At 40.4% G+C, this 12,581-nt stretch overlaps 1 protein-coding gene across 5 annotated transcripts in view; it reads right to left on the reverse strand.

The window, feature by feature from the left end:
- Positions 1–7,934: 7,934 nt before the first annotated feature.
- gab1 (GRB2-associated binding protein 1) overlaps positions 7,935–12,581 on the reverse strand; it is a 46,112-nt gene continuing 41,465 nt past the window's right edge. For 3 of the 5 annotated variants that reach the window (XM_079278353.1, XM_079278351.1, XM_079278354.1), the window contains 3 exons: positions 12,193–12,316; positions 9,924–10,052; positions 7,935–9,822 (listed from right to left, as the gene is read on the reverse strand). In XM_079278353.1, the coding sequence (XP_079134479.1) occupies positions 9,664–9,822; positions 9,924–10,052; positions 12,193–12,316 (412 nt within the window). In that variant the 3' untranslated portion in view covers positions 7,935–9,663. Of the gene's footprint in view, positions 9,823–9,923; positions 10,053–11,190; positions 11,267–12,192; positions 12,317–12,581 lie in introns of those variants that run through there. The other 2 variants (XM_079278352.1, XM_079278355.1) reach the window with 2 other exon arrangements.

The raw sequence follows: 12,581 nt of genomic DNA on the forward strand, positions 1-12,581 counted from the left end.
ACACACTGGATAACTGTTGAACTGAACATGTAAGTAAAAAAAAAAGAAAATCTGGATGAATGGACATTCAACTCAAAGTAATAAATACCTAAATAAATATAGCCTATATGCAGTAACTGATGAATCTGGAAGTGAACATCAAGCTCAAAGGAATAAAAAGTAGGGATGGTCACAAAAGTCACATACTTGCAACTATTGTCTTGTTTTAAAAAGATTATATCACCGTTGCAGGTACAGCCTAGAAGTAATGTTACAACTGTGTGTGTGTGTGTGTGTGTGTGTGTGTGCGCGTGTAGTTCCGCACCCCCCTAGTTTCAGCTGAGAAATGTGTCCAGGCGGCAGAGCATTGTGAAACACACTTCATTCAAACTCAACAGAAATCAAATCAAACTCACCAAAAACATCTTTCTACCATTCCAACAGTTGGCTCAAAACAAACCCTCAATTCATCAATTGAGAGTGGAAGATGTGCGGCTCTACGCACTGTTTTTCCCCACTCTCCCTCTCTCTCCCCACGGAGCTTCTGTTGCGCGTCCCGTTACCTTGTTGAATGCTACTCATACAAACGATTAATGTGCGTGCATATTCCTGAGGGAAAGAGGATCTTAAAGGGTGCGATTTACCACGAATGGGTAGTTACATGGCTGGATTATTTGGAAGAGAGAATGCCAAATTGGTAAGTAAGTTAAAATGACAGTATAATTATTTCTGTTCTTCCCCGTCTGCCTTTTGTGTATCGTGAACAAAGAGCTGATAGTGTTGCGTTATATATTTGAGAGAAAACTTTTGTGGTGAGAAATAAACTGAAAACCAGTCAGATGTGACATGAATACCTTGAAAACCAGCTGTTCACCTGCTAGTCTAACCCTATCGCCAGAAAGAATGGAAAGGTTGTACGTTTTTGGAGTTTTTCTGTGTTGGAGAATTGCTTTCTGAAAGAAATATTTCTGATGTAGTCTATGTAATTCAAAGTCTGTCAAGCATTTATGACATTTATGGATGAGTCACATCAATTTTTCTTTCACTATGTTGAAGTTAAGTTTCTTCGGTGCTTATATTCAACAAGTATTACCGACAAGGCTTTTCAAAAACATATACACACATATACACATATACACATATACATATATATATATATATATATATATATATATATATATATATAGCCTATATATATTCCCTGATTTAAGATCTTTCCTGACAATAGTGTGACACAAGCCCCGCTGACACTCTGTCAGACTACCAAGCTCCACGCTGCTGTGTAAGACAACCAGCTCCACTGATGAAAAGCTGACACACCACAAAACAAAAAGTGAAGACAGAGGCAGAACACATATCCAGATACATCCAAGAGCAGACGAAAGGAGCCAATCTATATCTGAGTCAAGGGACTCCTACAACGTGCACTCTGGATGCCATGCCATCTTTCGGCAGCTGTAAAATCAACGATTGATATCTCCGTATGCACAACTGATGTCCGCTTCTCCCCAGCAATTAATACTAACACGAACATTAACTTCTCATCGAGGCGGGGGATCTCTGCGTCATCTTTAAGAAGCAGATAATCCACAATGCTGACTGACTAATTCTGTTCATAAATCACTTAACTGTTGGGCAACATTGTGCCCTTTAGTGCATGGAAAGATTGATGTTAGCCGAAGCATAATAGTGCATTATCAGCAGGGATACACTTTGTATTATCTTCAGGCAAATTCTTTAAGCTATTAAAAATTAATAAAGCCTCGTTACATCGTATAAATATAGTATCTGGAGCAATAGAGTTGTGCATTTATATCCTAGGTAATGTAATAATCATCAGCTTAGTTAATGGACCTGTGCAAATGTGTAATAAATGCAGTGAAACTGTGGAGTGGGAAAATGATGCAAATCATAAGCTGAATTAAAAGTCCCCGTCGAATGCTGCTTTCTAAATACGATTTGCACTTTTTTTTTTCAATACAGTAATGGTTTTACTGCTCCAAATCTCTGCCAGTCATTGCAGTCACACACAAAAAGTTAATCCTCAAGCCCTCGCCAAATCTGATTAGTGCCAGCTTTGGTGAGAGTGAGTAAGCAGGCGAGAGGGGGGTTTCGAAATCACTCGCTTTTTTTTTTTTTCCTCCTCTGGACCGTTGCCAGGATGTAGGATCCACAGTATAATGTCAAAGACGGGGAAAACACTGGCAGGTGAGGCCAAGTCATCGCTGAGTGGTAGCGACTCGCCAGGGGAGAGGAGTTGCTTTGATCTAGAAATATACAGAAAACACAACAACAGAAAACTTGCTTCTTTTTCCCTCATGTACAATGAAAGGATGGACAACTGAGTGTTGAATATGGATGCAGATGTACACAGCCCTCTACTTTACAAGTTTCACAAAGAGTCATGCACACAAACAAATATCTATCTTTCCCTCTACTTTATTCCGTTTAACCACAGGTGTTATTTCATAATGTCTATCCACCTCAATCGATTTTACTATTGTGCTTTGGGAAAGTAAGTGTCGAGAGGACATTGCTGTGTATCCAACTTAAGAGCTGGACAAGGAGGAGAAATTGATTTTGTCTGGACACAGAACAAAAAAAAAAGAAATGGTGTATCTGGACTCACTGAGCACCGATGCTTTGTTGTGAGTCGTTTTAACATTCAGTCCAGCGTTGGCTCTGCCTTAATGTGATTAGAGGAAAGAGAGGAAGGAGGAAAAGCTGTAGAGGTAGTGAGAGAAGGAAAAGTGGACGGATAGATGGCATGCCGGCGAGATGAGAGGTTGACTGGGCAGGCTTGAGGCTTAAGAGAATGACAGACTGGCTGCCAGAATTGGAAGATGAGGAAGTGCGACAGATTGCGGCAAACAGAACTAAAGATGACTCAATACAGGGCTACCAGGAAATACTGTAATGAGATGCATTTGATCAGAAGTTCATCCAAGATGCAGAATGTTCATTCAGAGGGAAAGGTAAGTAGAGCGGAGTACAACTAACAGTCAAACTGAAATATTGCCAGAATAAAAAGAGAAGTCAACTAAATATGTACTGGCCAACTGTGTAACATCCGCCAAATTAAACAAGACCGGCAGAAAGAACCCGCCAAAAAGATACGGTTAAATATTGGAAAATATTATTTCGAGGATAACAGTTGCGTGGTGTAGTCTTGCAGGGGCTGAGATTATCTCACTTTGTGATGAAAATACACACCTGGAAACAACCGGGTGCTAACATACCAATATATTGCACAACCTGCCCCTGAACTAGGGCTGAACAATCAATCACAATTTTAGGAAAAATCCCAATATGGCCTATACTGAAATTTGCACATTGCAGGAGGCGCAACATTTGTTACGGGCAAAATGTGTCTAATGTCTAATGTGTTTAAATAAAATATTGTCTTGCTGCTAAGATGCCACGGCCTGCACATCATATTCTACTGACTTAAGAGAACAACTCTGTTTGGTACAGATCACCGCAAAAAAGAAATCACACATAATCATTTTAATATGTTTTTCAATAACAATGTTAATAATTATGTAAAAACTACCATCCCCTCTAACATACACTCGCTAGTTATTAGGTACACCAAGATAAAACTCATGTAATCTAATATGACAGCCAGCTAATACATCCTGCATTCATAAAGGTTGTGATGTTAAGCTTTCGTTGAAACTGTTGAATTGTACTGCTTTTTACTGAAAGGTTTTTCTAATATGTGGTCCACCCTCATTGACGTTGATGGGGTGGAGAAAATTTAAATAATACTTTCTCAGAGTAGCCGAATGCTTCATAATTCATAAGCAATACTCGCTGCAGCCTTCAGACTAAAGATACATTTGAATCAACACTTCTCTGAAACAAAAAAGCAAAAACTGAACATTATAGCCTTTGTGAAGGTAGGATTGTATTGCAGGGCTGTAATTAGTTTTAGCTCGGTGTACCCAATAAACTGGCGACTACATGTAGTGGTGCAACAGCATAATCAAATCAAGTCAAAATTATTTTCAAAATGTGAACATTTTCTTGCTTTCACAAATGTAAAACGAGCATCTCATTGGGCTTTGGACTGTTGGTCACATGAAACAAGACATCTGAAGACGTCACCTTGGGCTTTCCTCAATTGTGATCAGCATTTTTCATCTTTTGATAATTTATAGACCAAACCATTAATCGAGTAGTTGACGGAATTATCAACATTAAACTATTTTAGCCACAAATAAGTGTTTGTCAGCCAAAAGTAAGATGAAATTGCAGTGCAGATATCCCAAAGATATGTCTGAGGTCATTTACAAACTGTCATGTTGCAATTACATATCACCCTTTTCCTCACACAGTACAAATACCTTAAGCACAATTATTTAATTGCCATGTTTCATCAAAAAAATGTGATACAATTAATATCATTATCACAGTTTTTAAACTCTCAAATATCGATATTGGCATCGGTTGCACTCTAGTCGGTGCAATCAGCAGGGGACACATGCAGCTGCCTCAACCCCGTCAATTAGCTGCTCTGCCAGCCCAACGATGCCTCTACTAAAGGCGAACACGTCTCTTGAGGAATGTTCCTTTTTCACACTTGTGTTGTGTTCCCCATTAATATGACACGCATCTGCATAATTCACTGAAGTCTGTAGCGCTGACTTTTCACTCACACTAATGAAGTTAATTAACCAGGCATGTCGTTAGCCGCATTTTGTTGACAAGAGCACATTGCAATGTCTTTGTTCAACCCACCGCCCATGCAGTATTTGGAGCCTCGACGACACAGTTCTTTGAACTGGTTTGGAAATGTTGTATGTGGTTAACTATGTCGTAGTTCTCACCCACATTCAGGCCAAAAACACACCACAGTTGTCCCGCAACATGTGTTGCTGTGTAACTGACCCCACAGGGCCACCTGACAGACAGCTCCCATCAGTCCAGGCAGAGGTCCAGGCTAGGCCCAATACAGCTCACAAGCTCCCTGCTGCGCTGGAAACAGCCTCTCATATCGCCTCATAATTGTTCTGTTGGTCCTGTTAAGAGACTCTCTCCCTGCTCCATTACTCACACACTGCCAAAGACACTGCAAAGAGGCTCCCCAGGCTGCACCACTACACAGCTGCGACGGCGTAGGCGTGTAAACAAACAGAGCCGACTCAAGGTGTGCTTTAACTTCAAACATTGCCTCATTACGGCACACAGACAGTGATTCAGATGCCTTTCTCACAACACCAGCTTTTAACCGGTGTTGTAAAGCATTTGCATATGCTTAATAAGATCTAAAGGCAAAGGCTGAACCGTTTGTATCTTGTCCATTTTGATCAAATATGCTGTTGAGAAAAAGTGAGCCGAGAACGTGTTTAATGATGGCTAAGTTTATATACGCAGCCTCGAAAAACAAGTTTGCAGATGAGGATATGTTCTTCAGGTCCCGAAGGTCAAACATGAGATCCAAAAAAACGAACACCGGCATAACCTTAGATGATGACATTACCAGTAATCTAGTTCTCACGCGTCAAGCACGCAAGCCAGCAACTCTCATGGGCACTGAAGAAGTAGCAAATTAAAAAGGAAAATGAGCTAAAACCTGCCATGGTGTTAACCTGTCATCCCATCAGCCATGCCTGACAGCAACATGAAAACCTTCTAAATTCCATTTCAACAAAGGATGAAGCCACCTGATGGCAAGAGTTTACAATCTGCTGGATGTCATGGTAGCAAACATGATCCTAGAGGCTGGGCGATAAAAGGTTATATAACAGCCAGTGCAATGAAAGACAAAGATGCAGGACGGGGTGTGTTATGCTGTCTCATGATGTGGAGTCCGACAAATGTATGGGATTAAAATGTGACTGTGAAGCCAAGCCAGCCCATTATGTTGCATTTGATTAAACGAGAGGCGTGTGCTGAATCCATAAATATATGACAATTAGCTGGCTGAGATATTTAGATCAGTAGACATACATCATCAAAACCAAAAGGTAAAATGGGGCCGACCTTGTACAGAATGCAACGCTACATTAAGACCGTGCACACATGCAAACCTGTAAAGGTCCTTCAACATTGTCATGCTGTACTCCCTCAAGAGATGCAAAGGGCTTTTTTTGTGATCCATCATAAAAATGATTGTTGATTTAGTCTTTTTTTTTTTAATAGTTGCTGCTCAAACCCCTATTTATCTCTCAACAAAGAGAACAATATCTAAAGTTAAAATGATCTGTAGATACCATTATAATAACCTTTGCTTCAAAGGATAATTGTGGTGGCCCCTTGAAGAATCTCTGGAAGCATCCTTCTAGTGTACACACCATGGTTTTACATGCTGTATGCGAGCAAAACACCAGTGAACTAACTAAGATCACTGGACATACTGCACTGGAAATAGCCTTATGTGGACAACTGAGCAAAAAAACAACGACACACATCTTGAAATTAAACTACAAACCTGTGGATTTCAAGGGCCTTTGTGGTCATTGCAGCAACCCAAGGAGAACAGCACCTTGGCCTGTGAAGCACATGGTGAAGAAATTGTAAATGTGATTGAGGCTGCCACAACTCTGCAGAGCCTCAGACGGGAGGACGTCAAGAGAAGTGACTGCACTGAAAGGGGTGTGGGCAAAGGAGAGCCATATAGTTCATCAAACAACAGCTCCATCTAGTGGTCAGCTCAGTAAAGCTAGAGATTGGGTTGCTGTGCAAGGTGACCTATGCTTTAAATTGATATTCTGGCCTTTAGGATGCTGCAGCAAGAGACGCTTCCTACAAGCAAATTCTCCTTTTAAGCAGATTGAATACAACTTGGATGTAAACTAAAGCAGGAGCTCTTTAACATTGAACGGACAATAGAACAATACAACACTGCCAACATTACACTTGCACAGTTTACTGTAAACACAACTTTCTCGATAAGGTTGATGTTGTACTGTAATGTCACCTCTCACTGTGGTGGGATTTAGGATGTTAGGTCTCTAACCTTCCCAAAAGAATTGTCCCTCAGAAAACGTGATTGCTTTCTTAAAATTGTAAATCAATAATTTGAAAAATAACCTAACGAGGCTACGATGATGGCGATTCGGTTACTGTCTCATGTTTTACGTTGGAGACTTCAATATTAACATTGGCTAACTTGAGTCAATTGGTGAGTTACCACGATTTAGGCTACCTCTGTTATGAAGACATTTCCTGAAGCTTCAGCGCAAATAGAAGCACAAAAATAATCCCATCGCTGCTTTAAGTAGCTCAACTATAAAGAGTTTAATTAAAGCCGCTCTGGAAGTTAGGAGTTTAGGAGTTGGCCCTTTTTCCTCGTAGTAAATAAAGATGGCAACCGAAGGTGACATAAAAACACCTTGTACTCTACGATCTTGCAACATATTTAAAATTACATTTAATTACTAAGTCTACCTGAATTACATTCACAACGTAATATATTTAGCAAATTTGCCTTAATCTTATATTTCCATATCATATCTGAAACCTATTCGACTTGCCTTGTGTATCACTGCTGCCACCTTTATTTGGTTTAAGAAGTCAAAAACGTAACTTGCAGTTAAAACACGTATTTCTCAGTTGTCAGAGTACTTTGGTTCAAGCTGGATATACATTTTTACAGAAACTAGAAATGCACAAATTGAAGATGCGAATAAGAATTCTGATGATATGGTCATAGTTGCAGTTGCATAGTTGATCATTTCTCAGAATGTCTAGGAAATTGTCTTGAAAAACAACTCTATATACAACTTTCAGATAAAACTTTTAAATTATTCGCGATCTAGTTGCAAGCTTGTGAGCATGCGGAACGGTGTTATCGATTTAGCAATATGAACGTGATTGAAAAGACAACCAAACTAAACGAACACTCACCATGCACAGGACATTAACATTGGATTTCTATTTCATCAAATTCTCTTTTCCATTTTGACTTTCTCATCATCATGGAAATCATATTGAAGAAAGACAACACATGCATAAGAGGTTGGATTTTATTTAGTCCACTTTCAAAATGTACATTTTCTGTCGAGATTCATTAAAAAAAGATAAAGCATCATCAGCTTTGCAGTCCGTATCACAAAAAGACTGCGATAAGGAAAGAGTGAAGTAGAATGCAGATGACTTAGTAGGCACATTTTTCAAATGATACATGTTAATCTAATTGATGGCAAAATATGTACAGCAATGATTTTATCTTGTGGTAGCACATGCTTGGGACTTCGGAGTCAAGAGTTCACAGGTTAGTAAAAGCACAGATTTATGCAGACAAAGACTTTTTCACCGTCTATAAAAAGATGTCGCGCGTTGACCACACGAGGCAGTCGATTTCCCAAAACTGTATGCCAGTTCAATTTGAAATAAATTAAACCTTAGATAAGAGAGGAATGAGGAATATCAATGAACTTGTGAAACTAATTGACCGTCGCTTGTCAAACTTAAGCATGTTAACAGACTTTAGCAAATGAATCAAGAACACCGAGCTAAAAGTGGACACGACATCCACCCGATGAAATAACTTGAGAAATAAATTAGAAATGGTTAATTGTATTCATAAGTACCTGATTTTCTCTCTCTCTCTAGCCTAAGTTTGATACCTTTGCATAACTTATACAAAACCTGTCACTTTCTTTTAAAAACTCACAGTAATTCATTCGTTTATCACAAGTCCTGATACCACCTAAGACCGGCACAGGATTCTACCCTGCAGAATCCACATACCCTCGAGTTAAACGCGCTGGATATTCCATACAAATAAAGGACACTTTTTCCTGTTTATATACATAACACTTTTGTACAGTCTTCGCACTTCCATTATAACAGATTGAAGCATCCCCACGTACAAAGTAAATGGAAATCAAATCATGTTCAGTGGATAAAACCTTGAGTGAATCCAAAGCTGAAACTGAGCACTTGGTTACATGTAAAAGGAACGAGTTCAACTGCTTTTACATTGAAGGAAAAGAAATAAAAGTAATAAAACGATGAAATGCTGTCGTACTGGGTTATCTTGGAGATCTGGTTTGAAGTTTGCCATAGACACAGTTCAGGGTGAGTTTCACTCATCCACACTAACTTGGTAATTAAAAAAAAAAAAAAATAAAGTTGTGAAACTGACCTGTGACCAGTGCCCATGGAAACTTCACTCCACTCAAAACAGGAGAAACTGTAAAAAAAATCAACTCTGTTAAGCAGCTATGCTAAGTAGTAGAGTGTTGCATTGATAAAGTATTTTGATCATGTTATCAATCGATTCAACTTATACTTCAAAACATTAAACAGCATTAGAATAGAAGGAAATGTTAACTGTGGATCCGCCCACCAGCCATTGAAAGGTGAAGAACAGAACAAACAAAAAAACTCCAATCCAATATAGGAGGCAGTGAATGTTCAACATGTGTGGGTCTGCTTAAGTCAAACCCCCGAAGACAAGTCCAGTCATTCCACCTGCTTTCATACCGCATACAGCTTATTCCTGGCTCATACCACTTCCTACGACTGTACACACAGTGCTGTCCTCGGCCTAACAGCAGTGTAAACTAAACAGTTGAGTGGCTATGACGCTCCACCACACATTAAGGATCTCGCTGAGGTGGAAGGTGACAGCTGGACCGTCCCAAAGCACACACCAGAGCCTACACTAGCGTAAAAGGGCCCAACAGTTTGGGGGGTTTGGAGGGTGGGTTGGTGGTTGGGACAACGGGGTCACTTGGGTCCCTTGGAAGGGGTGTCTGTCTCTGTGGATTGGCGGCCATCGTTCCAGGCCTCCCGTGTGCTCTTAAGGGCCTGCGTCCGTTGCTGGTCCACAACCACGTAGTCAACACGCTCATCTGAAACTGCCATTCCCGTTCCATTGCTTTTAACCTGAGTAAAGAAAAACACAAAAAAAAAAGGTCGGTCTTGAAGTTCCTGTAAAATGACTTGTGAACACACGGCTCAGGATGCGAGGGCTGAGTAATTCCTACCTTCCTAGGTGGGGTAGACTTGCCGGAGTCAAGATCCAAATCCAGGTACTCCACCTGTTTGTCTCCCTTCTGAATCATCATAGGGCTGCTCCCTCCATCCGCAGTCATGGGGGCACCAAGCTTCATGAACTACATAAGCCAAAAAAGGACGCTTTTATTGACTGAACAGGAACACTGAGTCAGTGTCAGTGAAGCAAACTCATACTTCAATACAATCTGGCATTGTCACAATACCCAATATTGGTTTGCTAAGATTGCAAGAGATTGACTGATTTGATTTCCCAAAAAGTTGGTACTTTCGCATGTCGCATGTCCTGCGAGCCCAAACTACATTCAAGCCCAACTTGGTGGTTTGTGGACCGGAACATTTTTAAAAAAGGATGAAAAGATGGACATCAATGTACAATTAACCCAAAATGTGTGTGTATACAATGAGTCAACATAATCAGTCCGTGTACTAATTGTCAGAATTGGAGCAGTGAATAACAGCACTACCTCGATGAAGTTGATCATCGTTTCATTCTAAGAATAGATTTGTTTAATCGGTGAACATCTTTTCATCTCGCTGGTCCGATCAAACAGGCACCAGGCCGTCAAAGTTTGCTCGCTGAAGCGTGGACACATCACTCCGCTGATACAGCAAACAACAAAAAAAAGAAAGGGCAACAGACCGACATGCCAAAACTCCAGTTGCTTCAAAGCTATCCAATAAAATACAAATGACTGAGCAAAGCATCTCAGAATTTAACATTTGAATTTAAATTCTGCAAAAGGTGTTGCACTTTGTTCAGATGGCAGAGTTTATGTTTATCCTTTAGTTTGTTATGCTTTCCCTATTTTTAATTGAATAAAGTAGTGGTGGGTCAGTGACATCACTTTGTGTTTACAGCAAATTCCAGATAAGGAGAAAGCGCTTTCAGTCAAAGTTGTGGTATTGTGACAACACTTAGATACACGTTGGACCTATAGGTAGTGTTAATTTCTAACTACAAGTTGGGGGTGGTGTTATTAGAACTAAGATGGTGACAAAACGAGTGCATACCAAGTGTAATGAAAGTGATGGTGTTTCACATCTATAAATCACTGCACTGCAAACTGTGTATCCAAGCCACAGATCCTAGCTGGTGCTGGGAAGCGATAACAGCACAGCAAAGTATGCACTATGAACTTGCTGAATGTCTGATCAAATGATAACACCATACACTGGTAACCGCTGGTGTTCTGACAGAGCAGGCCATGCACGTCTAAACCTGGCAACCCTGCTCACCTCCTCTATGATGTCAAGTTCCTCCACCTCCCTCTTTACAGGGGTGATGGGGACTGTGCAGTAGAAGGACTCCTCTCTACACAGAGTGAGAAGGAAGCAGCGACAAAGGAAAAAAGAAACAGCAGATGGTCAAGAACAAAATGCGGGGGGGAGAAAACGAATGAAGCCAGAGCCTGGTGAAGCCAGAGAAATGAAGAACTAGGGAGAAAGAAATGAACATGAGTGATGAAAGAACAGGAAGTCAGCAGACAATATCAAAGCAAGTGTTGGAAAAAGTTAAATTGTTACAGCAAGAAAAACAGGGAAATTATTCACCTAATACCCAAAACTGTAAGAGAAAGAAACCCCAATGACGGAAATGTCATCCTATCAATGTATGGCTGATGTGCCCGATATTATTATGGCTACAAAAGCCAATTGTGCCCGTGTCCGCAGAAAAGATATCTCATTTTGATGCAATTACAGCCAATGCCCAGTAAGTAAGGGTACTTATTTGACCAAAAACAAAAAAACATTTTTCTTAATTCAAAAACACACTACCTGAAAAGCAGAAGAACAAAATAGAGAATAAAGAAAGCTGAGCTGCAGAACAAGAAGAAATTGCAAAGAAAAGAGTTGAAGTGTCGAGGAGTCCATCTGCAGCAACCAGTTATTTGTCCACACTAATGTGTGCCTGAGAGGAGCGAGAGCTGGAAATGGGCTTTCTCATATCGTCTGTGCAACAACCACAGCTTAAAACTCTAGGTTGCTCAACCCTGAGAACTTTGCCTGCCTCGTACATACTCTCTACTGTATTCATGGTGCATCTGTAGTGAAAACGGTCTTTGTAAACTTCATATAGAACAATGATTTCAAATAGCTTCGACAAACCACATAAACACATGTCGCAACAACAATCAAATAAGACATTTGGCACATTGTTCTGTGATTATCTGCGATTTGAGATTAGAAAACAATAATCATGCAACTTCTTATATCAGAGGATAGTTGTGTGTTACATACTGGTTCATCTGTGGACTTATTAGAGACCATGGCTACATAATTCTCATCACAGTCTTCGGAGTCAGTGCTGGAGGCCGTACTATGCACTGACGCGGGTCTCGTTGGCATTGGAAACCTAGAAAGACTGAGCAGCATTCACAATGTTTACACACAGACTTCCCAGACAAGTGAAGTCTCTGGTGAGCACAGAATACATAACACAGACATAACAGCCACAGCTATAACCCACTGCAGCCCAGAGGGGTCCCTGCAGCACAAAGCACAGGAATAGACCAAATACAGGACAATAAACTGCATTCAGTGCAATGTAGCTCTGAGGCTGAAGCCCAGACCAGCGTGTATGAGCAGTGCTACTTTGGTCACAAGGTGACGACAGTAATGCATGAAGT

This window comes from Melanostigma gelatinosum, assembly GCF_949748355.1.
Source record: "Melanostigma gelatinosum genome assembly, chromosome: 11".
Taxonomy (NCBI): domain Eukaryota; kingdom Metazoa; phylum Chordata; class Actinopteri; order Perciformes; family Zoarcidae; genus Melanostigma; species Melanostigma gelatinosum.